At 39.8% G+C, this 27,526-nt stretch overlaps 1 protein-coding gene across 1 annotated transcript; it reads left to right on the top strand.

The window, feature by feature from the left end:
- Nucleotides 1-435: 435 nt before the first annotated feature.
- Nucleotides 436-27,519, top strand: washc5 (WASH complex subunit 5). The gene is made up of 29 exons (XM_036558572.1): nt 436-516; nt 2,263-2,505; nt 5,515-5,660; nt 6,771-6,855; nt 6,945-7,045; nt 7,841-8,033; nt 9,306-9,458; nt 9,547-9,660; nt 9,977-10,148; nt 11,463-11,590; nt 11,752-11,881; nt 12,786-12,898; nt 13,651-13,817; nt 15,614-15,689; nt 15,805-15,915; nt 16,891-17,031; nt 17,784-17,864; nt 17,961-18,062; nt 18,192-18,371; nt 18,821-18,945; nt 20,411-20,573; nt 21,427-21,529; nt 21,623-21,702; nt 21,805-21,908; nt 23,568-23,697; nt 23,934-24,030; nt 24,701-24,854; nt 26,425-26,512; nt 27,245-27,519. Exons 2-29 carry the CDS (start codon nt 2,320-2,322, stop codon nt 27,299-27,301), a joined length of 3,480 nt encoding a protein of 1,159 aa, XP_036414465.1. The 5' UTR covers nt 436-516; nt 2,263-2,319; the 3' UTR covers nt 27,302-27,519.
- Nucleotides 27,520-27,526: the final 7 nt, after the last annotated feature.

Raw genomic sequence — 27,526 nt, 5'->3', positions numbered from 1 at the left:
CTAGACATGAAAAGGCGTTTTGTGTGTTAGAATATGCTCAAACACAGTCAAACTAGAGTGTGCAGTGGGCATTTTCCAGAAAATTCAATAAAAATGCACCAACTGGAAAGCAGATTTGGACACGGCACAAAAAATTCAGAGAGGAAGGCTATCTGTGCAGGACGAAGGGATCTGGACGACCAGCAGTAAAAAATCTACATCCCTTTCAATTTCTTGTTCGAATTTTGATAAGTAAATCTTGTATTGTTTAACATGAAGCCTCTTTAATTTCTTTTGCCCAGGATATGCAGTTACTCAGATATTCACATCTCAAATGATGTCAGCTTTTTTAGGGACACCCTGTACTTTTGACATTTTTACGAACATCATTTTCGTTTTTCAGAGACTTTTAGTTTGGCGAGTGGGCGCATTAGCCGCCATTTAGCAGCAGCGCGACGCGGGCAGCCAATCGCTTGCTGCGATTTGGTCATGTGACACTCATGTGATTTGTAAACAGTAGCCTACAGATGAAAGGAGGTGAGTAGAGTTTATGAAATAAAGGTAATATTTCTGTAATGTTTTAGTGTAAAGGCTCTCCAGAATATCACCTGTTACCAGTACATACCCTGTTTATTTTTAGCCTTCGGGTAGCATTTACATTTAGCTGTGCGGTAGTTAGTTACAGCTGGCTGAATCAGTGACAGAGGTTCGCTATGTCGATGTGACGTTTATTAGCTAATTTAGCCAGCTAACTGACCGGGTAGCGGGGCTCGTTAACCTCCTTTGGTTTTTGGGAGGTTATTCTCCTTATGAGCTACACGTTTAGGCTGCGGCTGTAGGTTTTCATGGTTCAGGAAAAAGTAAACATATAACCTATGTGTGTTTGGACTGATGGCCACTCAAGAAAACCAGTCTAGATCAGCCAAGTTCAGAGTGTTGCGGACTACAGATAAGAAGTAGCTGTAGGCTCATATGTACACTGTACAGCCATAACATTAAAATCCTTGTTTCTACACTCATTGAACATTTTATCAGCTCCACTTACCATATAGGTGCACTGACGTGGTGGTGGTGTGTTAGCGTGTGTTGCGCTGGTACGAGTGGATCAGACACAGCAGTGCTGCTGGAGTTTTTAAACACTGTGTCCACTCACTGTCCACTCTATTAGACACTCCTACCTTGTCAGTCCACCTTGTAGATGTGAAGTCAGAGACGACAGCTCATCTGCTGCTGCACAGTTTGTGTTGGTCATCCTCTAGTCCTTCATCAGTGGTCACCGGACGCTGGATATTTTTGGTTGGTGGACTATTCTCAGTCCAGCAGTGACACTGAGGTGTTTAAAAACTCCAGCAGCACTGCTGTGTCTGATCCACTCAGACCAGTACAACACACACTAACACACCACCACCACGTCAGTGTCACTGAGAATGATCTCCCACCCAAATAATACCTGCTCTGTGGTGGTCCTGTGCGGCTTCTGATAATTGAAGAACAGTGTATACGGGGGGGTAACAAAGTATCAGAGAAACAGATGGACTACAGTCTGTAGCTGTAGAACTACAAAGTGCACCTATATAGTAAGTGGAGCTGATAAAATGGACAATGAGGGTAGAAACATCAGTACTTGACCTCACTAATGCTCTTGTGTCTGAATGCAGTCAAATCGTCACAGCAATGTTTCAACATCTTATGTCAGGGCTTCCCAGAAGAGTAGACACTTTTACTGCAGTAAAAGGGGACAAACTCCCAGGTACTAGCCTTGATTTGAGAAGAAGTAGTAGATGAACAGGTGGACGTATAGTGTATTGTTCAAAAGTAAGACGTTGCGAGAAGTTCAATTTATGTACTATGCTTAGGGTTAATAAGTGTGGGCAGTTAGAAGATCTGTCACTTCCTGGTGTCCTGCTTCGTTCTCTGGATGATCTTAGGAACCAGAGGAATGTCCTCAAGCAAAGTAAACCCACGTGGCTCTCTCTTACGAGACGGGCTCTGCTTTAGGGACTCCATTTTATAGAAAAATGAGTTTATTACATGAATCAATGAAGACTTTTGAAATTTACCTCGTTATTTATGTTGATAAGTACTAGCAGTGACTATTTATGCCTCATGTTTGGGTTTGTTAAAGCTCGTATTAATCAGACATTTAGCAGAACCTTTGGAAAAGCATCCAGGACTTGGCTGCAGCAGTTGCATTGAACATTTGCACAATAGAAGAGTGTTTCAGTATTGAGCTGAGTGTTAAGCTGAGTTTGGTCTGTGGATGATAAATATCCATTCCGTCAGGACTGTGGACGTGGATCTCTGAAGACCTGCCGGTTGGTGCGAGTGGAGGCCGCCACCATGGTGGACTTTCTTGCAGAGAATAACCTGTGTGGACAGGCCATCCTGAGGATTGTGTCTCGGGGGAACGCCATCATTGCAGAACTGTTACGGCTCTCTGACTTCATCCCTGCGGTTTTTAGGCTCAAAGACAAGAGTGACCAACAGAAGTATGGCGACATCGTCTGTGACTTCAGCTACTTCAAGGTAGTGTGTTTGCTTTCATTCAGGAATCATGAACTTAGGTTGTTATAGCACAACTTGTTATTGATTACATATGTGCTTGTATAGCATTGGGGCTTTATCTCAGGTTCTGGAGGGCCAGAATCCAGTCCGGTGACTGACCTGTGCAAACAGCCCTGATTTTACGCATCATTGAGTGTGTTTACATGCACTCAATAATCCGATAACTGCAGAAAATCAGATTTTGTCAGTAAACCGATCAACACGTTTACATGCACTTGAGTAATCAGATAGCGGGAAACTCCAGGTCTACATGAGTCAGACAGTGATCAGATTTCTGCTTTGCAACCAGCCAATAAACTCACAGAAGAACACGTGACGTAAACGTGATGTAAAACTCAAACTTAATACCTTTTTTTTAAAAACATTGCGCCACTTAACCGAAAATATGAACTTACATCATCTAGAAAATGAAGAATATTTAGATCCTTTATTTAGTGTTTGGTTTCAGCGCCACTCCGAAAGTGTTTTGCTGCCAGAACAGAAATCCAGAAATCCTATCCGAAAATCAGAGTAAGAGTTCACGTGCACTGAGAAATCTGATTACTGAGCTAAAATCCTGCTCTCTTAATCAGATTTCTTAATCGGATTTCTAGATCGGAGTATGGTGTTTACATGACCATTTGAATAATTGGATAACTGCAGAAATCCGATTATAATCAGATTATTGAAAGCATATTGAGTGTATGTGCACTCATTGTGTAATAATAGTGTAATAATATGCAATATGTGTAATAATATGCATTATAAAACGGATAGTTCCGGTCCTAAAATCTGATTGGCTGAGCTGTGTTCAAAGCCGCTTTAAAATCCACGATATACTTCGGCTGTGACCGCCTTACAACTGAACCCTGTATTACTGCGCCACGGCACGAAAAAACCCTTGTGCTGTTAATTGATTAATCCACCGAGTGTACTGATGAAGTAAGAACCCATTTGGGTTTAAACTTTCTAGAACTAGAACCAGGCTGGTCAGCTAGCCAACAGGCTAACAGATAGCAAGCATGCTAAACAACTCCGTCATTAATATCACAGGTCTGAATTAAAGTACACGATATGATTCACTGAAAAACGGCAAAATAAAAGTCTAAAGAATGTCACCTGAATGTCTCGCACACTTCAAATGTCCGTGTTTGAGTCAGAAGTAGCGTCAAACCCAGGCTGAATCCCAAACGGCCCCATACTCCCTAAATAGTGTGTTGTGTACCTTTAAGTTCAGAAATTCTAGCTTCTGCTGTTAAATAGTGCCCTGCTTGTCCAGTATGAATGTGGATGAATCCCAAATTATTTTTTTTGCAATATTTTGCATTGTTGGGCTGCAGGAGTCCGTATTTAAATTCCTATGTAGTGCACTATGTAGGGAGCAGGGAGCCTTTTGAGATTTGCGGCGGTAATTTGGTGACCAAAAGTACTTAACTGAAAGTATTTGCATTAAACAGTGCTGTGTTATCATATGTTCACTGTTACATGAGAAAAGTTTTAAAAATCGTGAGACGGGCGACCGAACGTTCTTCTCCTCATTCAGCGGTCAATGATTGCTTAGCAACAATACCGTAGTCTAAAGGAACTACATTTCTTGGTAGAATACTTGTTTATGTCGATTATTATTAATAATAACTTAAACTATCTAAAACATTGTGTATTTTAATGTATCTTATGTTGGCTGCCGTTTCACGTCGTGCCAAAGAAAACCTTCCCTGTGATAAAATTGCAGTAACGCACGGCCTCAAGTGGCTTATTGCATTGATACATTTGATACATTGAAACATTGATATCAGAACTATAGAGTTGTGTTCATGCCATTGAATTTTTGTTTACGAAGGGAATACGGACATGCTGTCCTTATTAAACTTAAACACTGTAAATGCAAACAAACAACAGTCAGTGATATGAATGCATTAAAATGTTCTAGATATGCATTGATTTGCATTGTAAACAATTAGGTATTCTGCATATATATTATAAGCAATAGGACATCATTATTATTATTGTATAGATTAGTGTTATAAAGGTAGAACAGTATAATATGAGTTAAATGTAGTAAACGTCTATGTAATAGTGCTGTATAGCTTAATGTCAATGAGGAATTTCATCCATTCCTTAAAGATTTCTACATACTTCAATCATTAAACTGTAAACAAAGTTTTAATATGAGTCAGTCCATCAGCTCAAAATTCTTTCCAGAATGAAGTATATGTTCATGTAATGCTTAGAATTATGAAATAGTGGTAAATCAAAAAGGGAAAAAAATGTTTTGCAGAACTTTGTTTTTCTCCACCATCAGTGTTTGTAAAATATACACTGACTGGCCTCTTCTTTATGTACACCTGCTTGTATCTGCCCTCATCGTCCACACTACAATAACAGACTGTAGACCATCTGTTGCTCTGCATACTTTGTTAGCCCTCTTTTGCCCTGTTCAGTGGTCAGGAGCCCCAGAGGACCACCACAGAGCAGGTACTATTTGGGTGGTGGATCATTCTCAGCCCTGCAGTAACACTGACTTGGTGGTGGTGTGTTAGTGTGTGTTGTGCAGGTATGAGTGGATCAGACTGAGTCTCCACTGTCCCCTCTATTAGACACACCTGTCTTGTTGATCCGGAGACAGTAGCTCATCTGTTGCTACACAGTTTGTGTTGGTCATCCTCTAGTCCTTCATCAGTGGTCACAAGATGCTGCCCACAAGATGCTGTTGGTGGACTATTCTCAGTCCAGCAGTGACACTGAGGTGTTTAAATACTCCAGCAGCACTGTGTCTGATCCGCTCATACCAGCGCAACACAAACTAACACTCAATTGTAGAATTACAAAATGCACCCACATGGTGGAGTCAATAAAATGGACAGTGCAGGTATAAGAAGGTGCCTTGAATGGAGATGACTTTGTTAACTGTTTTTATCATTACCAGAATTACTCAGAGTGTCAGTTCTAGTCCTGTCTGATGTGTTTTACTCTTTATGTAATGTTCTTTAGGGTCCAGAGTACTATGAGAGCAAGCTTGAGGCCAAACCAGAACTGCAGGACCTGGACGAGGAATTCCGGGAAAACAACATTGAAATATTGTCACGCTTTTATCTAGCCTTCGAAAGTGTCCATAAATACATTGTAGACTTGATAAGGTAAGTGTACTGTAAAACACACAAACACACACACACTTTCTAAACCACTTATTCCTCTGGATCGCAGTGGGTGCTGGAGCCTATACCAGCAGGCATAGGGCGGAAGGCAGGATACACTCTGGACAGGTCGCTAGTCCATCGCAGGGCAGAACTGTAAATACCAGTAAACCAGATTTAGACCTCCTACACATTTTTTCTCTGTTTTTTGCATAATTGTCAGACTTAAGCCCAATCCCATTTCTTCTTTTTAGCCCTACCCCTTGTTTTTGAGTGTCACCCTAACCCCTTGGAACTGAGTTGCAAGGGGTAGTGGTTGAAATCATTTTCACCCATTTTTTAACAGAGAAAATTCTCACATTTGTGTGTCTCTTTGGTCTCTTGTTCAGCCATCTTGCTGATTTTTTCTTTTTTTCTCATAACACTCAGTTTGGAGTGAGTCTCTGAAAAACCTCCGTTTGGAGGGCCATGTAGCCCGAACACTTCACCCTACCCCTCTATCTCAACAAAAATTGGGACACCCTACCCCTAGACGTGAACACACAAAACAGAGGGCTAAGAGCTCAGTGGTAGGGCCGAGGGGTGAAATGGGATTGGGCATAAGTGATTCCAGGTCCTCATTTAAAGTGTAATATAAGACAAGAACACGAGGAAACATGTACGTACGCGTTGTATGCGATCATGTAATGTTTTGAAGGAAACAAGTTTTGCGACATCTGTATCACCAGTGTGAAAATATCATTGCCCCCCCTACACTTAATAACTGGTTTTGCCGCAGCAACTGCAGCCAAACGCTTCCTGTAACTGGAGATCAGTCTTTCTACGCACTGCAGAGGAATTATGGCCCACTATTTTTGCAGACTTGCTTTAATTCAGTCACATTGGACGGCTTTCGCGCTTGAACTGCCTGTTAAAGGTCCTGCCACAGCATCTCAATGGGATTCAAGTTAAGACTTTGACTAGGCAACTCCAAAACCTTTTTTTTTTTTTTTTGAGCCATTCTTTTTTGAGGTGGACTTGCAGTTGTGTACACATTTAATAATAATTATGTCTAATGTAATCATCCCTCAAGACTGTAGCATGAAAATGTAATCAATTAGTCATGTTTTTAAGGTACCTGGATGACCTCAATGAAGGAGTCTACATTCAGCAGACTTTGGAAACTGTTCTTCTAAATGAGGATGGGAAGCAGCTTTTGGTATTTCTCCTAAAGACCATAAATAAAATCTCAGAAGTTGTTGTACAGTCCTCTTAACGCTGCGCTGTTTACTGTCGCCCCTCTTTCAGTGTGAAGCCCTGTATCTCTATGGTGTTATGCTGCTGGTAATAGACCAGAAAATAGAAGGGGAAGTCAGAGAGAGGATGCTGGTGTCCTATTACAGATACAGGTAAGGTCCCTATCAACGTTGTGTTTAGTGGATATTCAAAATAATTATACGTTGACTAGATATAAACATTTTAAACTCTAGGCTTATTATTTGTTTATTAATCTTAATGAGCTCATATCATGTGAAAACAAAAATCCCTTGCTTGATGTGATATGTAAACATTTCAAAACATACTGCTCAGTCCGTACAGTACATTTATTTATGTGTTGAAATCATTGTTTTGTAATGTTACGAAAACCAGCACATTTGCATATATCTGCCAATTCAGCCTACAGCAGTTTAGCACCGTCCATTAATGCTGCAGTTTTGCAGAGTTTTTCAGTCCGGACTGCTTTTTGAATGAGATACAATACAAGGCAGCCAATTAGAACAGACATATTTACATATTTATATATTATATATTTACACAAGGAACAGTAACAAAAAAGCCTGTTTTTGGGATAAGGAGAGATGGGGAAATTGAATAATGGCAATAATTATTATAATTTATGATAAATAAAACCACATAAATGTTATAAGTGAAATGTAGAATTTGGACCCTTTAAGACATTTTACCCAGTAATTATTATGAATTACTGAGTAACTGCCATGAAATTAAGTTATGTGTTTACAAGAGTGTGAATGGATGTATGAACCCTTTGATGGTTTCTTAGAGTTTAAGAGGTTAATTAGAATCTAAAATTGCTTTTTGTTGAGTTGCTTAATTTACTCGATATTTGAGTTCCAAAAAAAAAGTCTGAAAACATGATTTTTGGCTTTAATGACACGACATCTCTGTTAAACTCTGCTCCACAGCGCTGCCCGCTCTTCTGCTGACTCCAATCTGGACGACATCTGTAAGCTCTTACGGAGCACTGGCTACTCCAGCCATCCTGGAGCTAAACGTCCACCCAACTACCCCGAGAGCTACTTCCAGAGAGTGCCCATCAGCCCCACCTTCATCAGCATGGTCATAGGCCGACTGCGCTCAGACGACATCTACAACCAGGTGGGAGCACACATTAAATTGATGACACTGCATTAAAATTATTTGTAAATGATAATAATAATAGTATTCAGTTTTATTAAAAGTAATTTTATATACTCTCGCTTCTGTGGTCCACAAGTTGATCTGATCACTTTTTTCAGCATCACCTAGTGAGGTAGCTGATCTATTTTGGCAGCTACCGAGTGCTGGATGTCAGATACATATTATGGATGCATATCGCTGCTGTTGGGACAAAACCTTGTACCTCCAAAACGGTCATTTTACAGGACAAGGAAAAACATTCTTAACTTTTAATGGAAGTAAATAGAGAAATTTTTATTTCCAAGTAATTTTGGACCATTTCTGTTGGTCTGTTCATCATGAAATTGACACAAGATAAAGGGTAACTGCCTTTTTCAAATTATGTCAAAAAATGAAAAACAACAAAAATGGAGATACGAGGTTTTGTCCCGACAGCAATGATATGTATAGATACATATTACATTTACTTTCCAAGCTTGTCGCACAGAGCAGTAGCTGCTCGTTTTCAGTTCACCCACTGCATTGCAGCACAAGCTACCCACTGCTGTATTCTCTTCATCTCGGTTTACGCTTGGTTTTCTCAGTTTTCTCAGTCTGAGATACCTGACATGTAGATGGCCTCAGGATCTTTCCTTGTGAAAGAGCCTTTTGACCATTTATACATGGATGAGTTCCATATACTTGAAAAGTGAAATGTTTTATATTGACTTGCTCTGAAAACATAAACATAACTAGGTAGCATTTTGTCAGAATAATCTGTTAATTTAAAGACAAATAAATAAATAAAAACGATGGCTGAGGATCCCCACTAGTACAACCACGGCCCACTGGGGGGCCGCGTTCCACTGAATTTTTCGTTTCTTAAAGAATTAAATCCAAATCGAATTGTTTTGCAGACAGATAATCAGTCGTATGTAAAACTTTAGGCACCTCTGGTTATTGCACAATTACTGTTTATTTGTTGATTTTAACATATGTGCCTGTAAAAAATTGTATGTATATTTTTGTAAAAAATTACATGTATATTTTTTTCTTCAATATGTTAAACTCATCAAATACATAGAAATTGTGCACAATAGATATGATGGGTCTATAAGTAAACAACAAAAACTGATTACTGAGATTGGTTGGCAATAATAGGGTTGTTCATTATTTTTACTAATTGTATCTTCTTTGATTTTAATATGGAATTCAACTCAACACAATGATGGTGTCTCTTACATGTTTAATTTTTCCTCATGTTGATTCCAGGTGTCTGCGTATCCACTGCCAGAGCACCGGAGCACGGCATTAGCCACCCAAGCAGCCATGCTGTACGTCTGCCTGTACTTCACACCTTCCATTTTGCACACCCAGCAGGCCAAGATGAGGGAGATTGTTGACAAATACTTTCCTGATAACTGGGTAAGGTGGCAGCATCCGTTTCAGTAGGATGAGGAATGTGTAGAATCTCTGACTACTTGATGTCTGTATGCCTCCGCTGTCTCTTCAGGTCATCAGCATATACATGGGAATCACTGTGAACTTGGTGGAAGCGTGGGAGCCATACAAAGCAGCTAAAACTGCCCTGAATTACACTCTGGATCTGGCCAACATTAAAGAACAGGTGTGCACACACCCAGTGGCCACGTGTCAATTATGCTCATAGCTAGTCACTCTACTCTATTACAGGTTTTGTCTGGTGTTAATAGGTATTCCTTAGATACAGTTCAGCAGCTCATTTCTGCATCTAAACATCAAGTTGCTGTTTTTAAGGTTTGCATGAACTAAGTTCTCCTTTTCAATGCCTGTCTTACCCTGTTAAAGCCTGTAAAACCAAGATAACCATCACAAACCGCAGTTAATCAGCGATCACCGATGTCTTTAGCAACGTAAACTACACATCCTCTCTACACGTTCTTAGAAGTCTTTGCCCCTTCCAGGCCTGTCGCTATGCAGCCAGTGTGGAGAGCCTTCGGCCGCAGGTGCAGCAGCTGCTGAAGGAGGGATTCCTGAGGGAGGAGATCGTCCTGGATAACATCCCAAAGCTACTCAACTGCTTGCGTGACTGCAACGTCGCCATCCGCTGGCTGATGCTGCACACTGCAGAATCAGGTCTGATGCTAGGATGTTGTTTTTTTACCTCTTGAACTGCAGGTTTAATATTTAGTTCTTTTATCGTTATTATTCATATTCAGGTATTTACTAAGTACTGTTAATTATTCTGTAAATACTGTTAAACCTATATGTAAGTTATGTAGTATGGAACTGAAGTGTGGGTTGGCTCTTTTAAAGTGGAATTACACAGATTTTTCAAAATTCGGTCACTGAGATGTAAACGAAGTCACTCAGAGTGGTTTGATTTGAAATGCATTATAGAGAAACTTAATGACCTTTTTTTATTATTTTTTTTATTTATTATTTATTTTATTTAAAATAGTGGTGATAGGAACCAAGAATCGCAATTTTATGTACTGTCCAAAACCACCAGTGCATCTACATGAGCAGTGATTCTCAAATTGGCCCTCAGGGACCCTGAAAAGTTCACATTTATGCTTTATCCCTGTTCATTGCGAGTTGGGTTGGAGCAAGAATGTAGACCTTCTGGGGGTCCCTAAGCTCGATTTGAGAGCCACTGTAATGTCTGTTATCTGACCAGTGTCACAATGACCACCTGACCACAATCATGACTGCCAAAGAACGCCAGTCACTCCCGGAAGGTTTAGCTTCATCTTCACCAGCATCACAGGAGCCATCATGAAGCTTCACTGACTGACAGCTGGGCTCATCACCCAGAACGTGTTCAAGCTCGCTGTTAAAAGGGCGCGGTCACTTCTTTGCTTCATGTCGTCGGATTCTTTAAACTTTGCTTTCAGACTTTTTAACTGTTCTTTGACGCTACAGCCTCGTTCTCCTACGGCCGCGTTCGGCCGCTTCATTCGAAATCTCTTCGAACACGGAGCGGTTGCAATAAGTCTCTTCTAATTTTTAGTACAGAAACATCAGCCTAAATGTTTATGAGGTCTCTGCAGCGCGAAATTGTAACAAATGTCGAGTTGGATTAATGTAAAAGTTGCATGAATTCTGATCTGGCTGTTCAGACTGAATCGCATTGCCTCATATCAGATACGTATCGGATTTCAGTACCACGTATGAAAGTGTCTCAAATCGGAATTAAAAATGTGAGATTCAGTGTGTTTATCTGTTCACACTGACACACAGACACACATCTGTGTCACATACGGAGAAAAAGATCGGATTTGGGCCACTTTTACCTGCTGTGTGAACAAAGTCTTAGTGATTTGTTTAGGAGCAGTTCTGCTTTTATTATAGCCTAGTGACAAAGTTTTGTGAAGAGTGTGTGAAACCTCTTTCTTCAATGTGGCTTGTTAATGAGTCTTTACATGCTTATCCGTTTGTGTCTAATAGTTTATGATCCAAACAACAAGAGGCTTCGTCAAATCAAGGATCAAGCGATTAATGACTCCAAATACAACCCCAAGATACTATTCCAGCTGCTCCTGGACACAGCTCAGTTTGAGTTCATACTGAAAGAAGTGAGTACATTACTGTATTAAGTACATTAAGTAACTTCTTAATTAAAAAAAAAGCCACAGTGCCATTGTCAGTTTTTAATGTGGGCTGGGATAAAACTGATAACACTTGTAAATGCAGTGCATGTCAACAGTTGTCTTACCCTTCATGCTTTATCATCCAGATGTTCAAGCAAATGTTGGTGGAAAAACAGCTGAAGTGGGAGAGCTATAAGAAGGAGGGATCAGAGAGGATGACTGAACTGGCAGAGGTTTTCTCCGGGGTCAAGCCTCTCACCAGGGTGGAGAAAAATGGTTAGAAGATCACTGCATCACTTCTAATAAACCAGCCTGTTTGACACTTGAAGATCATTATAAATCAATATGAATCGCCAAACTCAACCAGTACAAGGGCCATATTAAAAATCTCATCAAATCTGTGGGTCAGAGGAAAAAAAAAAAGTTTTCATTTAATTTTTAATTAATGTTGTGCTGTATCCCCAACAGGCCATTGTGTATTCACTTGTAGTAGACCCCAGGAGCTCAGCCTTTTAAACCTACCTATCTGCTTGAACTAGACAGCTGGCATCCTTTTATTGATGCAAGTTCATCAAGGGCTCAATTTCTGAGCTGCTCAGCTGATGTTAAGTGTTTATATTGGCTGAACTGCAGCTGAAATGCATTTTGGTGATATGCATACACATAACTGTGTAGAATTGAGGTGTAACCGCTGTACCATAGACTGTTGTTGGGGCAGGAGAGTTGGAGCACATTACGTTGCAGTGCATGCTGGGGACTGTAGTGCAGCACATTATGAAACGGGTTAATGTTAATAGAAAATTAAAATACTTTTGCAGGCCGGATAGGATTGCGTAGTGGGCCTGATCTGGCCCCTGGGCCTTGTATTTGACACATGGGTTCTAGACTGTCCCATTAGCATTAACAGTGCTTTTCTGTGAAGATTACACAAGTATTAAGTGTAAAAGTGTGCACAGTAGAAAGCCTGTGTCCGCAATTAGTGTTCCCTAAAGTCACTGAATTCTCTAATTAGAAGAATCATCTGGATCATTTTGGACATACAGCGTATCATAAAAAGACATAGACCAGTTATTGGGTCTGTAAACAACAACCAGAGTATAGCAACTGCATAGTAACAAGTAACCGATTCAACGTCAGCCCATTATACAATTATCGTTGTATCCTGTGTTTGCCTCCATAGAGAACCTGCAGGCCTGGTTCAGAGAAATCTCCAAACAGATTGAGTCCCTGAACTACGAAGATTCCACAGCAGCAGGGAGGAAGACTGTGCAGCTCATTCAGGCTCTCGTGGAGGCAAGAACCACTTTCATATTTAATCACTTGTATACTCGGCTGCCTGGAATAAGCTCAACCTTGTGAAGCAAGAAATGCTGATTCATAAAGAAAACATTTTTTATTTTTGATTTTTTTTAATTTTGAACATTACAAATCTATAATGTAGCAGTTTTCTTCTAAATCAGAAATTCTCAGGCCTTTTTTGATGACCACTGAAGTTTCAGTTTTTATAAATATTAATAAATAGAAATAGTAGATAAAACAGAATACAATGGTTTGCAAATATCATAGACCTATATTTTATTCGCCGTAGAACATATAACACATATCAGATTTTGAAAGTGAGACATTTTATCATTTCATGAAAAATATTAACTCATTGAGAACTTGATGGCAGCAACACATCTTAAAAAAGTTGGGACAGGGGCGACAAAAAGCTGAAAAAGTAGGTGGTACTAATAAAAAACAGCTGGAGGAGTGATTTGCAACTAACTCACATGACTGGGTATAAAAAGAGTGTTTTAGAGAGGCAGAGTCTCTCAGAAGCAAAGCTGGGCAGAGGTTCACCAATCAGCGAAAAACTGCATCTAAAATTTGTGGAAAAATGTCAGAAAAATGTTCCTAAATGTAAAATTACGAAGACTTTAGATATCCCACCATCTACAGTACATAATCATTGCATTCTGTTTTTATTTACATTTATTTACATTTTATATTTTTTATGATTCTCCAAGAAACCTCTGATCATCTTTCTAAACATCACCTTATAGGTTCAAGAGTTCCACCAGCTGGAGTCCAACCTGCAGGTGTGCCAGTTCCTGGCCGACACGCGCAAGTTCCTGCACCAGATGATCCGCACAATCAACATCAAAGAGGAGGTGCTGATCACCATGCAGATTGTGGGGGATTTGTCCTACGCCTGGCAACTTATAGACAGGTAATATCTGCACTCTTGGAGCAGAGCATTCATGAAAGCAATCGACCAGTCGAGACACGTTTGGTGTGTGATTTTTGACTTAAGCTCTGAGGCTCATGTATCTAACGAGTAATGAAAGCATGAGTCACTCAAAATCTTTTTGGACAACTTAAACCCCTTTTACATTAACCTGAGAGCTCCAGCGCAAAACTTCAGAAACCTTGACTAATCTGATATCTGAGAAACTGTGTAAATCAGGTTTTTCGGTGAGCCCTGCCTTTAAATGAACTCATTGCTCACTAATGCTCTACGTTGTAACGGTTAAAGGAGCATACTTAGTCATATGCCAACAGTCTAATGAAAATAACTCATCCTCTACAGAGATCACACTTGTGCACATTTTAATGCACAAGTACTGTATGGGGAACAACATAAAAAGCAGCCTGAGCAAAAGTTATTGCGCATTTTATATTATATGTTTTATTTTTTCCAATATGTTAAAGTGCCGTATTTATGTTTGTTAACTTTGCATTTAAAAATGCTACAAAACATATAATTTGACTGTTCTAATTTTGAATATAACTCTATGCATACAGTCAAACAGTACAAAATTTGAACACCCCTCGTCAAATTCAGCTAATTCAGGACTAATTCTAAACCAATCTTGCTCTCGCTATTTTATAATGTTGCCTAGCATAAACATAAGAGGCTATAGAATTCTGCACATAATAAACAGTGCCTCAAGTCATGCATATTCGATTAAAAGTCATGCCTGTTTAGTTAATACTCCTAAATGTTATTACTGAAATGTTGGGCTACGTTCACATTACCAGGTTGAAGTGGCACAAATCCAATTTTTTGCCCTAATGTGACTCAGATCTGATGTTTTCAGGGCTGTGTGGACACAAATCTGATCTTTTCAAAACTGACCTGAGCCACTTTAATATGTGGTCCTAGATCGGATATGTATCCGATTCATGGCCATGCGACCTTAATGTGACGCTCAGACTGGAATTCATGTGCTTTTTTTCCACTGCGCGTGCGCCATCATTCAGCGTTACCATGGCAGCAGCGTCGAACAGAAGCTAAAGCCTGTAAACGGTGGAAAAGCAGCTCATCTCACCTTTTTCACCTTCGTCTCGCTCTAATAATGAAGCTGAGAGCCGATCAGAGTTAATGATCTTCTCAGCGAAGCTCGTTCTGCTCGTTAGTCTGTTTGCTGATGATGAACGTGATTCATTCACGTGACGTTACTGAGTAGGATGAGCTCATGAGGGTCATTTCAGGACGGCGGTTCGTTCACATTAATGACAGATTTGAATCACTTACCTAAACGAGTGTGAACCATCACGTCAGAGAGATCGGATTTGAGCAAAAAACGGATTTGAGCAATGAGGCTTGTAATGTGAACGAAGCCTTATTTTGCCATTGTAAATATTAATTTAATAAAATAAATGGTGCCTTGAAAATTCAAAACAATTTTGAAATGCTCATTGTATGTCAAACCCGTTTACTCAGAGTATCTTTATACTCACACATTTAAGACTGACATTCATATTCATAACTAATAAAGCTTAGAAAACTGGATGTGCTTGAAGTACAGAGTGCAGAGACTGGGCTGCTGCCTTTAGAAGTAGTTGCTGTTACATCCAGAATGTCAGTAGCTGTTGTCAGTCATTTTTTTTAGATAGTACATGCATGATGTATTTGTTACCTGGTCTTAGACTATGACTGTTGTTGCTTTTATATAATAGTATCAAGTAGTACAATGAGTTCCAGACATGAAATCTGTGCTCATTTGTCTATACTGTTCCCAGTTTCACCTCCATTATGCAGGAGAGCATCCGTGCAAGCCCCTCTATGGTGACCAAACTTCGAGCAACCTTTCTGAAGGTGAGCCATTCGAGTGCTTTGAATGTTGTTAACTTTTAAATTGCATGCTTCACTGTACATTCCATCACTTCACATCAGAGAATTTACATGTGGAGAATTTGTGTACATTGAACAGTTGGCTTCAGCCCTGGACCTTCCACTAATGCGCATCAATCAGGCCAACAGCCCAGATCTGCTCAGCGTGTCCCAGTTCTACTCCGGAGAGCTGGTGGCTTATGTCAGAAAGGTAATGCTTGGGAAAGTCCTTCATGCCCTGGATGTTATTATGGGGTTAGAGCTGTCTCTGTGATGTCTCATTATAAGGACAGTTACACTGCAATTGTTATGGGATAAATCAGTGAAAGCTAGTAGGCAGCAATTAGCATGATCTTATTTGCTTAACCCTTGAATTCAAAAGTTAGGCATAATTTAATTTGCAGTACATTCAAAAATATATAATTGTGTATAGCTACGCTGTTAATTACAAAGTTATTAAGTTCTATTTACATCACAAAATCTCTTGAATGTCATTATACAATAACAGAATTATTAAGAAGATGAGGTACATAATTAATGACATTTATCTTTGATTTTCATTCAGTATTAACAGGGTTCCAGTCTACACTTCTTTAGGGTTTTGATGTCAGAAAATAATGAAAAAATGCGGAAAAGTAAAGGATTTTTTTTCTGCAAAACAAGACTTTTGAAATTCAAATTATAATAAAATATCTCCTGGTCTGCTAACAAACACTAGTGCTATGTGAATTGAAAGTCTGAATTTCAATAGAATTTCTTTGGTTGTTTCAAAGAGCTACAAGTGAGAAACAGGCTGAATATCAAATGGCTCCCTGCTCCCTATGTAGTGCTCTATGTAGGTCATGAAATAACAACTTCTGGATCCAAATAGTGCCTAATATATCAATAGAAAAGCATTTGGGACTCAGTCATATGCTGCACTGACCCCCTGTTTAACATTTAATGACCTAGATGAGTGTGGAAGCCATAGCTTTATGACCCACATAGCGCACTATATAGACAGTAGGAAGCCATTTAATAATCAGACATGAGTAAACAGAGCTTTCCAAGGCATGTACGCCATGGAGACCTACGGGGGTCAGTGGTAATTGGTAGCCATTAGTTGTCATTCATTATTAGCATTTTTGATTGTGCTGTTCCTGTAGAGATTGTTTGCTAATGTTGACCTTACTTCACTCCTGTTCAGGTGCTGCAGATCATTCCAGAAAGCATGTTCACCTCCCTGGCCAAAATCATCAAGCTGCAGATCCATGACATCATGGAGGTGCCCACACGCCTGGACAAGGACAAGCTGAAGGACTACGCCCAGCTCGGGGCTCGATACGAGGTGAGAGCGCCAGTGCTTTTGTTTTTCCTGCTCTTTCAGGCTAGTTTGGCTCAGCTCAGTGAGACTGTTGTGGTGGTGGTGTGTTAGTGTGTGTTGTGCTGGTACGAGTGGATCAGACACAGCAGTGATGCTGGAGTTTTTAAACACTGTGTCCACTCACTGTCCACTCTATTAGACACTCCTACCTTGTCAGTCCACCTTGTAGATGTAAAGTCAGAGACGATAGCTCATCTGCTGCTGCACAGTTTGTGTTGGTCATCCTCTAGTCCTTCATCAGTGGTCACAGGACGCTGCCCACAGGACGCTGTTGGCTGGATATTTTTGGTTGGTGGACTATTCTCAGTCCAGCAGTGACACTGAGGTGTTTAAAAACTCCAGCATCACTGCTGTGTCTGATCCACTCGTACCAGCACAACACACACTAACACACCACCACCACGTCAGTGTTACTGCAGTGCTGAGAATGATCCACCACCCAAATAGTACCTGCTCTGTGATGGTCCATGGAGGTCCACAGAAGAACAGGGTAAAAGGGGGTAACAAAGTATGCAGAGAAACAGATGGACTACAGTCTGTAACTGTAGAACTACAAAGTGCACCTATATAGTAAGTGGAGCTGATAAAATGGACAATGAGCGTAGAAACGAGGAGGTGGTCATAATGTTATGCCTGATCAGTGTATATGTTGTTAAATTTCTATTTGGATACGTTGTGCCTGTTTGTGTATGTTATGTGTTTGTTTATTTTTACAGGTTGCCAAACTCACTCATGCCATTTCAATCTTCACTGAAGGAATCCTGATGATGAAAACGACACTTGTTGGAATCATCAAGGTTTGAAAAACTTCAAACTCCACTTTCTGATTTTTGGTTATTTACTATCAAAGAGTAAAAAAGAAGTAAGACTCAATGGAGAATGTGTGGATGTAGGTGGACCCCAAGCAGCTTCTGGAGGACGGTATAAGGAAGGAGCTTGTGAAACGAGTTGCTTATTCCCTACACAAAGGCCTGATCTTCAACCCCAAAGCTAAAGTAAGAACACGTTTTTCATCCAGCTAGCAAATGTGACTGAAAGATTAAAAAAAATATGGAATGTATAAATAAATAATAGTAAATAATAAATAATAAATTATACATTCACGCTAAACGGCTCTTTTACAGCCCAGTGAGCTGATGCCTAAGCTGAAGGAAATGGCCGCCACCATGGACGGCTTCTACCGCTCTTTTGAGTACATCCAGGACTACGTCAGCATCTACGGCCTGAAGATCTGGCAGGAGGAGGTGTCGCGCATCATTAACTACAACGTGGAGCAGGAGTGCAACAGCTTTCTCAGAACAAAGGTTTCCCCACTCGTGTTTTCCCCCATACTTCTTATTCTGCTTATTTTAGTCTGTTTTTATTGCTATTTCATTGGCCTCAGGTCTGTTTACTGACTGTAGTATGCTGGGCTGTTTCCTGCTATAATAGGTTTAACAAGTCCCCCAGGCATCCCTTAAGTGGGTCCCATGAATATGTAAACAGCAACATTGAGGCAGCCCAACATTCATTCATTCAGTCATTCATTTATTTAATATATGCAGTTTATTTACAGCTAGTTTACATTTGAAATGTAAATGTTTAGTTTGTCCTACTTACTTTATTTCAACTTCTTTGTCATCAAAATGAATTATTAGATGTTTACAAGTTAACGTTTCTATACAAATTAAGATTATTGCAGTAGGTTAGGAAGCCCTAAGTTGGACCTTTAGATGCTATCAGGTAACAAGTGTAGGTTTATGGTATTTTTCAGATCCAGGACTGGCAGAGCATTTACCAATCTACACACATCCCCATTCCGAAATACCCACCAGTCGATGAGTCTGCCACTTTCATTGGCCGCCTTTGCAGAGAGATCTTGAGGATCACCGATCCAAAGTAAGTAGATATAAATATGTTTTTAGTGTCCTTTCAAGTTAATGAAGTAGTGAACAGTAGTTTACTAAAAAATCAAATGTGCACGGTTTTCTTCTTTCCCAAAACGTGGTGTCTGAAGGTTCTTTAGTTTTCACTGGAACTGCAAGGCTAATGTTGCTAACAAGTAATGGAAGCTTACATCCCATAAATTAGCATTGTGCAAAGTGCATGTTTAAATGATCTCAAACTGCACAGCATTGTAAAGTAAACTCAGATAGACCTACTTGTATGGTTTCTGGACAAAACGTGGCTGCTGTTGCTGTTTAGCTATCTATGTTTTAAGGAGACCAGATTTCTGAACTGAAAACCAGGGACATTTCCAGTTCGGTGGTCAATACTTCATTAAAATATCCAATGTTTTTATATATGAAATAAAAAGTGGGGACAGTTCCAGTTGTTCATGTATTTTGACCATGGTAACCGTTGTACTGTAACAAACTAAGGTGAAGGCTGACTGATTAAATTGGGTACGAATGAAGTAACTTTATTAACCGTGTCAGAAAATCATACAGTAGCCTACCATGGTCACTGAAGCTATGGTAAATTATGGAACACTCAATAAAGAAAATGGTCAGCATGCACTGGATTAATGTGGAGTGGGAGAAAATTTATATTTCTTGTTTTCCTCTCACAAGATTTGTTGCTCGTCACTTTTTAGAAATAAAATACAGTAAAAAGGGTCACTAAGTCTAGCAGCTTAGGGAGGGATACATTTACCACAAAAGATTGAGTAGTTTTACGAGCCCATAATTCCTATTTATATGAAATATTTTGGCAGTCAAAAGGGACTTGTGGCTACAGAAAAAAGACCCATGACTATAGCCCAATAGCCAGACCCTAAACACACCGCTGGGCTAGCTCAAGCTCTGGAGAGAGAGAGATGGCTGCTATCAACATATGCCATACGTCATATATGGATGGCTGAAAAAAGTAATGCAGTTGAACATAAATTATACACTATTTGCAGATTGCTTGGTGGCTACATTCAAGTAGATTGTAAGCCTATACAAATCAGAGCCTACCTATCACCTGGTAGTATGACTCAAGTCCCATAACTCCACGCCTGCTTTTAATCCCTGGGTTACCTCATGTCTTGAAAAGATGTTTGTAGTGATCTTGTGGACTCACGTGACACTTGCTAGCTTCTGGTTGAGTTTTACACAGCAGTATTTTCTACCTAGTGATAAAAGTGGTGAGTAGTTAGCAGCAGCCAGCAGCAAGTTAAAAGCTGTTAAAAACAGGCACATTTCTGGGGACAGCTCCCCAAAAACGGGGACATCTGGTCACAGTAGTTTATTTGTATCTATGTATCTTTTATATACTTCATATACAATTGTTTTGTAGTGTGACTCTAAGCATATTTGCCATGACCATCCAATCCACTTTTGGAGCCGTTATTTGACCAACACTCTGCCTCCTTCCTCAGAGCAACATGTTACATCGATCAGTTGAACACCTGGTATGACATGAGGACACACCAGGAGGTGACCAATAACAGGCTCTTCACAGAGATACAGGACACTCTGGGGACATTTGGTCTGAATGGACTTGACCGTCTCCTCTGCTTCATGATTGTAAAGGAGCTGCAGGTCTGTCTCAAAAAACAGGGAAAAAAGTCCTCTTAACCGTGTGTGGTGTTCAGGTCTGTGGGACCCATTTTCAATGTTTACCAAAAGAAAAAATGATGTTATTTATTATAATTTTAACCTCAGATTCTTGGCCTTTGCTTATTTTCTGTGAAGAACATATAAAATAACCCATTTTCAGTGTCTTCACTCTGTTCACCCCCCACACATTTATATTACACATGTGGTGTTGGGTGAACCTGCGGGGAATAAAAGTGTGGAGGTGCCGTGTCTCTTCACTACAGGGTGTGAGGGTGTGTGTGTGTGTGTGTGTGTGGGTGGGTGTGTGTGAGGGTGGACAACATGAACAGGCTGCTGACTGGCTACAGCTGCTAAAGGAGAACCCTATGCTGGCCACTTGTGATATTTTAAACATCTGGCATTTTTACGTAAATTGTTCTGGCTGTATTGATTTAAAACAATAATAATGCGGTGGGTCCACCAGACCACTGAGTAACAAACACACCAACACCACACAAGGATTAAACAGGCAATAGGATGCTCTTAAGTATAGTTCAACATTTGTCAAAAAATCCATCAACGCACAGAGATTCTTGATTGCAGTTGGTCCATAAGACCGACACTTTTTGCCTCGTACAGCTGTAACTTGTGTCTTAAATTCATGCTTATTGCTTTTTGAAGGTACCATATGGAGTTGCTTGGATTTCATGTTTAATTTTAATTTAAATGTACACTATTAATTAAATGTACACTATTTTCCTGTGAATGTAGTTGATGAGCCAAATACTTCTTTCAGCCGTGTTGTAGTTTTGTCCGTTTTGAGTTTTTCACAAACTACTCCGTTACTCTTCTCCAGAATTTCCTGACCGTACTTCAGAAGACCATCCTCAAGGACAAATCTATAGTTGACATTTTCAAGGCCCTGCTGAATGCAGTAAACCCAGTTAAAGGCATTGTGGGTATGTGTGACATCACTACATGTGCAATACAGTTACAATTAACACTGTAGACTCACAGTGAAATTATTATTATTATTTTTAATTAATGTGCAGCCACTGCAAGCAAAGTCTACCCCAGTGCAATAGCCAAAACACAAAAGATCTGGCCTGCATATCTGGAGTCAATAATGAAGGTATTGTCTCTCGCTTTTATTTCATCAGTGTTTCTTTGCGCATTTTCTTAACTGTTGTCGCAGCTACATTAGTAACTATAATGATTTGTATTTGTGTTCCAGGTGGGTCAGATGCAGATCTTGAGGCTACAGATTGCCAATGAGTTGAACTACTCCTGCAAGTTTGACTCTAAACATCTTGGGGCAGCCCTGGAGAATCTGAACAAGTTCGTTTTTTTATTTCAGCTTTTATGTCAGATATTCTTCACTTTTTCCCCTGATATTTGATTACACTCACAGGGAATAACTAAATACTCTTTTACTCGTTTTACCCGTTTACTTTGTGCCAGGCTGGTCACTGACTATGCAGTTGTGACCCTTCGTTTATAGAGAGCTATTTTATAGAGAAGTGCTTAAAATAGCATAAGGTTTCATAACCAACAAAATGTCTACAAATCTGAAATATGTGGTGCATTGAGTCATGAAAGTATATAGTCATGTGAGATATAATGCAAATTTGGAAATGTTGAATAAAAATGCTTTGTCCAGTTATGAAAGGTCAGAGCTGAAGGATAAGAATATGGGCGCTTTCACATAGGAGTATAGTTTATGTGTTGTAGGAGAGAGTGGGGCAAAAACAAATTTCAGTGTTTGCTAAATAATTTTAAAAATGTTTGAGAGAGACTAACAGTTTTATACAACCAGCACATTTCTGCTACAAATGAAAATGAAATTGGTCGAAAACTTGGAACAATTAATCCAAAACTGAGTGTAACCTTTACGACTTACCCCACAGGCTGAGGGGGTAGTTGCTATAAAAATCTGGTAAATCGATGCAGATGAAATGAATTCAATGTGTTGCTTGAACCAGACGAGTTTTCCAATCTAAATACATCAAAACATTTACATTAAATTAAACTGATTGTTAATTGCATTTGTGTTACAGGTGGCATGTGCTGACTTGTCCAACACTGGCAAATTTGTCTTGTAAAAGCACAAATATTAGCATGTTAAAATTTACCTGACATCTGCAGTATGTTTCTGATAAATCTGAATAAAAAAAAAATAAGAAAAGTAAAGGAAAAAAGAACTGTTTATTTATCTAAAATAGACTTTTGTCATTGTTTATTTTGAGAGGCTTGGTTGTGTTAAAACTAACTCCACCATGTCAAGGCTGTACTGTAGCCTGGCTACGTCTCTCTGTGAACTGTTTATATGATATAGTGAGTGTTACTGCCACCAAGAGGAGAATTAAAATAATACAGGATTGAAATAATACAGTTCTGTGATTTATACACACCACTTAGTGATCTAAAAAAGCCCAGGATGAAATAAGTTTTTTTCACTTGCTACATAACGTTGACATGATCATGCCACAAACATGTCATGGCTGGTGTCATATGCTGTCATGAGTTGTCATGACAGGTTTTGTTCAGGAATATAAGTGTCATGTTATCATTACTGTGAGTTGTGATGAGAGATGCTATAATGTTTGAGACCAAAGCTGTTACTATTAACTGGATAGTTAAGCAGCTGATTACAGAAATGTTAGCTTCAAGAAACAGTGTCTCTTTTTCAACCACACAGTAAAGCATCTTCTGTTCTGTTCTCCTGTCTGTTGATCCAGTGAAATCAATTGTTGATGGTATGTCGTTTGATGTGATCACATGATTCATTGTCACTGTTTGGTTTATGAAATTTGTTACAGGAAGTTGAGACGCTTACAACTGTTTTAAGTGGGTGGCAGAACATGCAACTCAAGGGCAATTTAGTTTCATGTGGGTTTCACTGTGTAAAGCCATCTTTGGTCATGGCAATAAAGATGCTATTCTATTCTATTCTATTCTGCTTTTCTTCACTTCTTTGCTTCTTCGAACATTTTGCAGGTCTCTGCTTGCTGATATTGAAGCGCATTACCAGGACCCGAGTCTGCCTTACCCTAAAGAGGACAACACGCTCCTCTATGAGATCACTGCCTATCTGGAGGCAGCTGGGATACACGACCCCCTGAACAAAGTCAGTAATGTTCATGAGTATACACACAACAATTCTGCCAATAAAACAATTAAAAGGCAGTCTGAATCACAGTGTAATGTGAGTAGCATTAAAGATAGTTTTTGTCTTTGGTTTTAATGATGCGTCCCAATCTACACCTCCACTTTAAGTAGCACTACATATTCTGTGGTCATGTAACTGTCCAGTTGTCCAACCGTATAGGCTTAAGCTTCTTTATTCTACTGCATTCATTTCAGATCTACATCACCACCAAGCGCTTGCCTTACTTTCCCATCGTCAACTTCCTCTTCCTCATCGCCCAGCTGCCCAAGCTCCAGTACACTAAAAACCAAGGTTCGTTTAAGAGCCTGTACATACATCGATCAGGCATAACATTATGACCACCTCCTTGTTTCTATGCTCATTGTCCATTTTATCAGCTCCACTTACTATATAGGTGCACTTTGTAGTTCTACAGTTACAGACTGTAGTCCATCTGTTTCTCTGCATACTTTGTTAGCCCCCTTTTACCCTGTTCTTCAGTGGTCAGGACTGACTTTACATCTACGAGGTGGACGACAAGGTAGGAGTGTCTAATAGAGTGGGCAGTGAGTGGACACAGTGTTTAAAAACTCCAGCAGCACTGCTGTGTCTGATCCACTCGCACCAGCACAACACACACTAACACACCACCACCATGTCAGTGTCACTGCAGTGCTGAGAATGATCCACCACCCCAATAGTACCTGCTCTGTGAGGGTCCATGGAGGTCCTGACCACTGAAGAACAGGGTAAAAGGGGGCTAACAAAGTATCAGAGAAACAGATGGACTACAGTCTGTAACTGTAGAACTACAAAGTGCACCTATATAGTAAGTGGAGCTGATAAAATGGACAATGAGCGTAGAAACAAGGAGGAGGTCATAATGTTATGCCTGAGTGGTGTACAGTTATTGTGTCCAGATAATGACCATATACAAGTAAATGGCCATCCTTGAGCCTGACTGTGGTTTCTGTCTCTGCAGGAATGACGTGCAGGAGGGCGGCTGACCCTGTGGACTGGGTTCCGCTGGTCCTGGGCTTGCTGACTCTTCTGAAACAGTTCCACTCCAGATACACAGAGCAGTTTCTGGCTCTCATTGGCCAGTTCATCCGCTCTATTATGGAGCAGTGCACAAGGTAAGGCTGGGTTTACTGAACTAAAAATCTAATTCACACAGTTTCCCCCAAACGTGGCCAATCAGCTAAGACATGTTTACTTCTTTTGTTCTGCACTGGAGCTACAAGACTACTGTAGCTAAGTAATGCAATCTTCTATCCACCAATTAGCAATAATCATCAGAAAAACTATACTTTTCGGATACAAACGCTGCCACTGTAGTGGTGTCCTCAGGGGTACATCTTCAGTACCTTTAGTTTTGGAATGGAATTGAACCATAGTGATTTGTATGGACTTCATACACCCTGTTTTCATTCCTATGAGGCTATGAAAAAAAGTACATTGATCCTGATAAAGTGAATCTATTGCACCCTTAAAACTTATTAGAGGTTACCAGTTGGACCTTAAGTTGGAATTCCACTGATTGTTTGAGGAAAAAAAAGTCATAATTCAGTGGTTGAGATGTAAACAAAGTCATGCGGAGTGGTTTGATGTCTAATAGTTCATTGTAGACAAACTTACATTTTCCAGATTTGCAGTGGTGGTGATAGGAACCAAGGCTCATGATGTCTACGGTGCAAATATAGCTATTTTATTTTTGTTGATGTTGGTAAAATCATAGCAAATGGAAAAACTTATGGTACTGTTTTGCCTTACAGCTCCTGCATGTGTCTCATGTGTAAATTAAAAAAATATGTTTTAGGCCAACACCTCATAATAAAAGTATCATTTTATGTAATGACCTCCTGTGAGGGAGCTTATAGAAGCATTGAACTCTTCATCTGGTTCCTGTCAGCACCACTGTGAACAGTTATGACTTGGGAAGTTTCTCTAAAATTCATTACATCTTAACAATTCAGCTATGTGGAAATTAAAAAAAAATGTTGGAATTCCCTTGAATGGCCATTTTGTATCTTTGAGGGTACATTTACATTGTTTATGCCTTAAGGGACTAAAATACAGGGTGATTCAAAAAGATTCGTCCGATTTCAAAATGATTCATTTCACTTGTAAATCATTACAGATCAATGCAGTGAACTGTAAATAAACATAAAGTTTATTATGTAATTGTACAAGGTCTCAGTATGAACCTCCTCCAGCTGTACAGACAACATCAACGCCATAGTCAAATTCATCCCATACTCAATTGATCATGTCGGGTGTCGCTGCACTCACGGCTCTTTCAGTGCGATTTCGGAGATCATCCAGTGTTGTGGAACCAACGCCGAACGCTCTGAGCTGTTGGAGCTTCACTGCCCACGAAAATCACGCTGAACAGTTATGACTGATTCACTCTTATTGAAGTGGAGAACGCAGAACGCTTTCTGCTCAGGGGTCTCATCTCCTCTCAGACTGAAGGGAGCCGTCTTCCACTGACAGTCAGAAACTCTATGACCCCCTCTTTCAATTGGTGTGTGATTGGTTCCTAGACGCCTCACGGTTGTAAAAAATATGGCGCTTTGAAATCAGATGAATCTTTTTGAATCACCCTGTATACCTGGGCAGTACTTTTTTCTGACTAATTAACAGGTAATTAATAGTACCTGTTATGACAAATGTATTCAGCCCTTTATGTTGTTCCCCACACAGTCAAAAGATTCCAGACATGCCATCAGACGTGGTTGGAGCTCTGATGTTTTTAGAGGACTATGTGCGCTACACAAAACTGCCCAGAAAGGTCAGATCTTAACACTGTTTTCATTAATAGATGCTTAGAAATGCAGGACAGTTTCCTGTCTATATTCAACAGGCACTAAGGCTATGTTCACATTACAAGCCTCGTTGCTAAAATCCGATTTTTTGCTCAATCCGATCTCCCTGACTCGATGGTTCACACTTGTTTAGGTAAGTGATTAAAATCTGTCATTAATGTGACGAACCGGCGTCCTGAAATGACCCTCATGAGCTCATCCTACTCAGTAACGTCACGTGAATGAATCACGTTCATCATCAGCACAAACTAACGAGCAGAACGAGCTTCGCTGAGAAGGTAATTAACTCTGATCAGCTCTCAGCTTCATTATTAGAGCGAGACGAAGGAGAAAAAGGTGAGATGAGCTGCTTTTCCACCGTTTACAGGCTTTAGCTTCTGTTTGGCGCATGGCCACGAATCGGATATGTATCCGATCTAGGACCACATATGAAAGTGGCTCAGGTTGGATTTGAAAAGATCAGATTTGTGTGTCCACACCGATCTGAAAACATCAGATCTGAGTCACATTAGGGAAAAAAATCAGATTTGTGCCACTTCAGCCTGGTAATGTGAACGTAGCCTAAGAGCTTTAAGTGTTCGTACAGATGATACTGTCTAGATAATAACTAAACTGATGTGCATAAATAGCTAATAGTAGGAAACTGGATTCTGACTGTGTGAAATACTAAAGTGGTATTCATGCTCTGTTCTGTACAGGTGGTTGAAGCTCACGTCCCGAGTTTCATTTTCGATGAATTCAGAACTGTGCTGTAATCATTCACTTCATCCAAAACAAGTATTAATTCGTTTGCCTTTTACAAATCTTCAAATCATTTGTGACACCATTTTGCCTTTTTTTAAAGCACTAATGATTCACTGATTTAATTATGAAGGTTAATTACTGTAACATTTTCATATGAAAAATTGTTTCATGTTCTGACTTAACTCTACAAAATATATAGATGTTCTTGTAATAAAATGATATAAATGAATGGTTTT

The sequence above is a fragment of the Colossoma macropomum genome, unplaced genomic scaffold, assembly GCF_904425465.1.
Source record: "Colossoma macropomum unplaced genomic scaffold, Colossoma_macropomum, whole genome shotgun sequence".
Lineage (NCBI taxonomy): Eukaryota > Metazoa > Chordata > Actinopteri > Characiformes > Serrasalmidae > Colossoma > Colossoma macropomum.
The sequence above is the reverse complement of the archived record's forward strand: the minus strand, read 5'-3'. Positions and strand labels throughout refer to the sequence as shown.

Bases quoted from the DNA above. Each gene is read 5' to 3' on its own strand.
- washc5 (XM_036558572.1), top strand. From the start codon at position 2,320: ATGGTGGACTTTCTTGCAGAGAATAACCTGTGTGGACAGGCCATCCTG. The intron at 13,818-15,613 runs GTAATATCTGCA...TACTGTTCCCAG, and splicing joins GCCTGGCAACTTATAGACAG to TTTCACCTCCATTATGCAGG. The intron at 18,946-20,410 runs GTAAGTAGATAT...CTCCTTCCTCAG, and splicing joins TTGAGGATCACCGATCCAAA to AGCAACATGTTACATCGATC.